Source organism: Belonocnema kinseyi, chromosome 10, assembly GCF_010883055.1.
Source record: "Belonocnema kinseyi isolate 2016_QV_RU_SX_M_011 chromosome 10, B_treatae_v1, whole genome shotgun sequence".
NCBI lineage: Eukaryota > Metazoa > Arthropoda > Insecta > Hymenoptera > Cynipidae > Belonocnema > Belonocnema kinseyi.
Genome location: NC_046666.1, coordinates 61,140,105 through 61,140,581, shown reverse-complemented (window position 1 = coordinate 61,140,581; position 477 = coordinate 61,140,105). Strand labels below are relative to the sequence as shown.

Below are 477 nucleotides of genomic sequence, written 5' to 3'. Positions count from 1 at the left end.
AAGGAAACATCTGCAGCGAGCGGACAAGTCCACGACGAGTGTCATGCCGTGGCCCTGACCGACGTCTTCTCGTGCCTGAAAATCGCCCTCGGGTGACATCCTTGCCTTCGAAATCTTCTACGCCCTTGTCCAAAACAACCCCTACTTCATTCTATCATTTCCCCTTTTATCAGTACTTTCTCCTGTTATAACACTTTTCGCATCGAGTACCAATTTCGTCGAGTTTTCATTTAAAAAAAGAACTTTTTCTGCTTTGTCAAAAATTCCACAAGTAAGTAATACAATAATTTATGCATAATTTATTATTGCATGTCATGGTCAGTATTGTCATAAGACTCCATAATCCTTAATTTCAACCAGGGAAAGTGAAATTGGTCTAACTGAATCTTGCAGTGATATTGATCCAACAAATTTCTGCAAATCATTAGTTAAATCGATTTTGGTAATTTTACCAAATCCAAAATTCGGTGTCTCTTA

At 38.4% G+C, this 477-nt stretch overlaps 1 protein-coding gene across 1 annotated transcript in view; it reads left to right on the top strand.

The window, feature by feature from the left end:
• The window catches only part of LOC117181493 (long-chain-fatty-acid--CoA ligase 5), a 46,959-nt gene continuing 46,482 nt past the window's right edge, over window positions 1–477 (top strand). The window contains exon 1 of the mRNA XM_033374219.1: window positions 1–271. Coding sequence (XP_033230110.1) covers window position 271 — 1 coding nt within the window. The 5' untranslated portion in view covers window positions 1–270. The remainder of the gene's footprint in view (window positions 272–477) is intronic.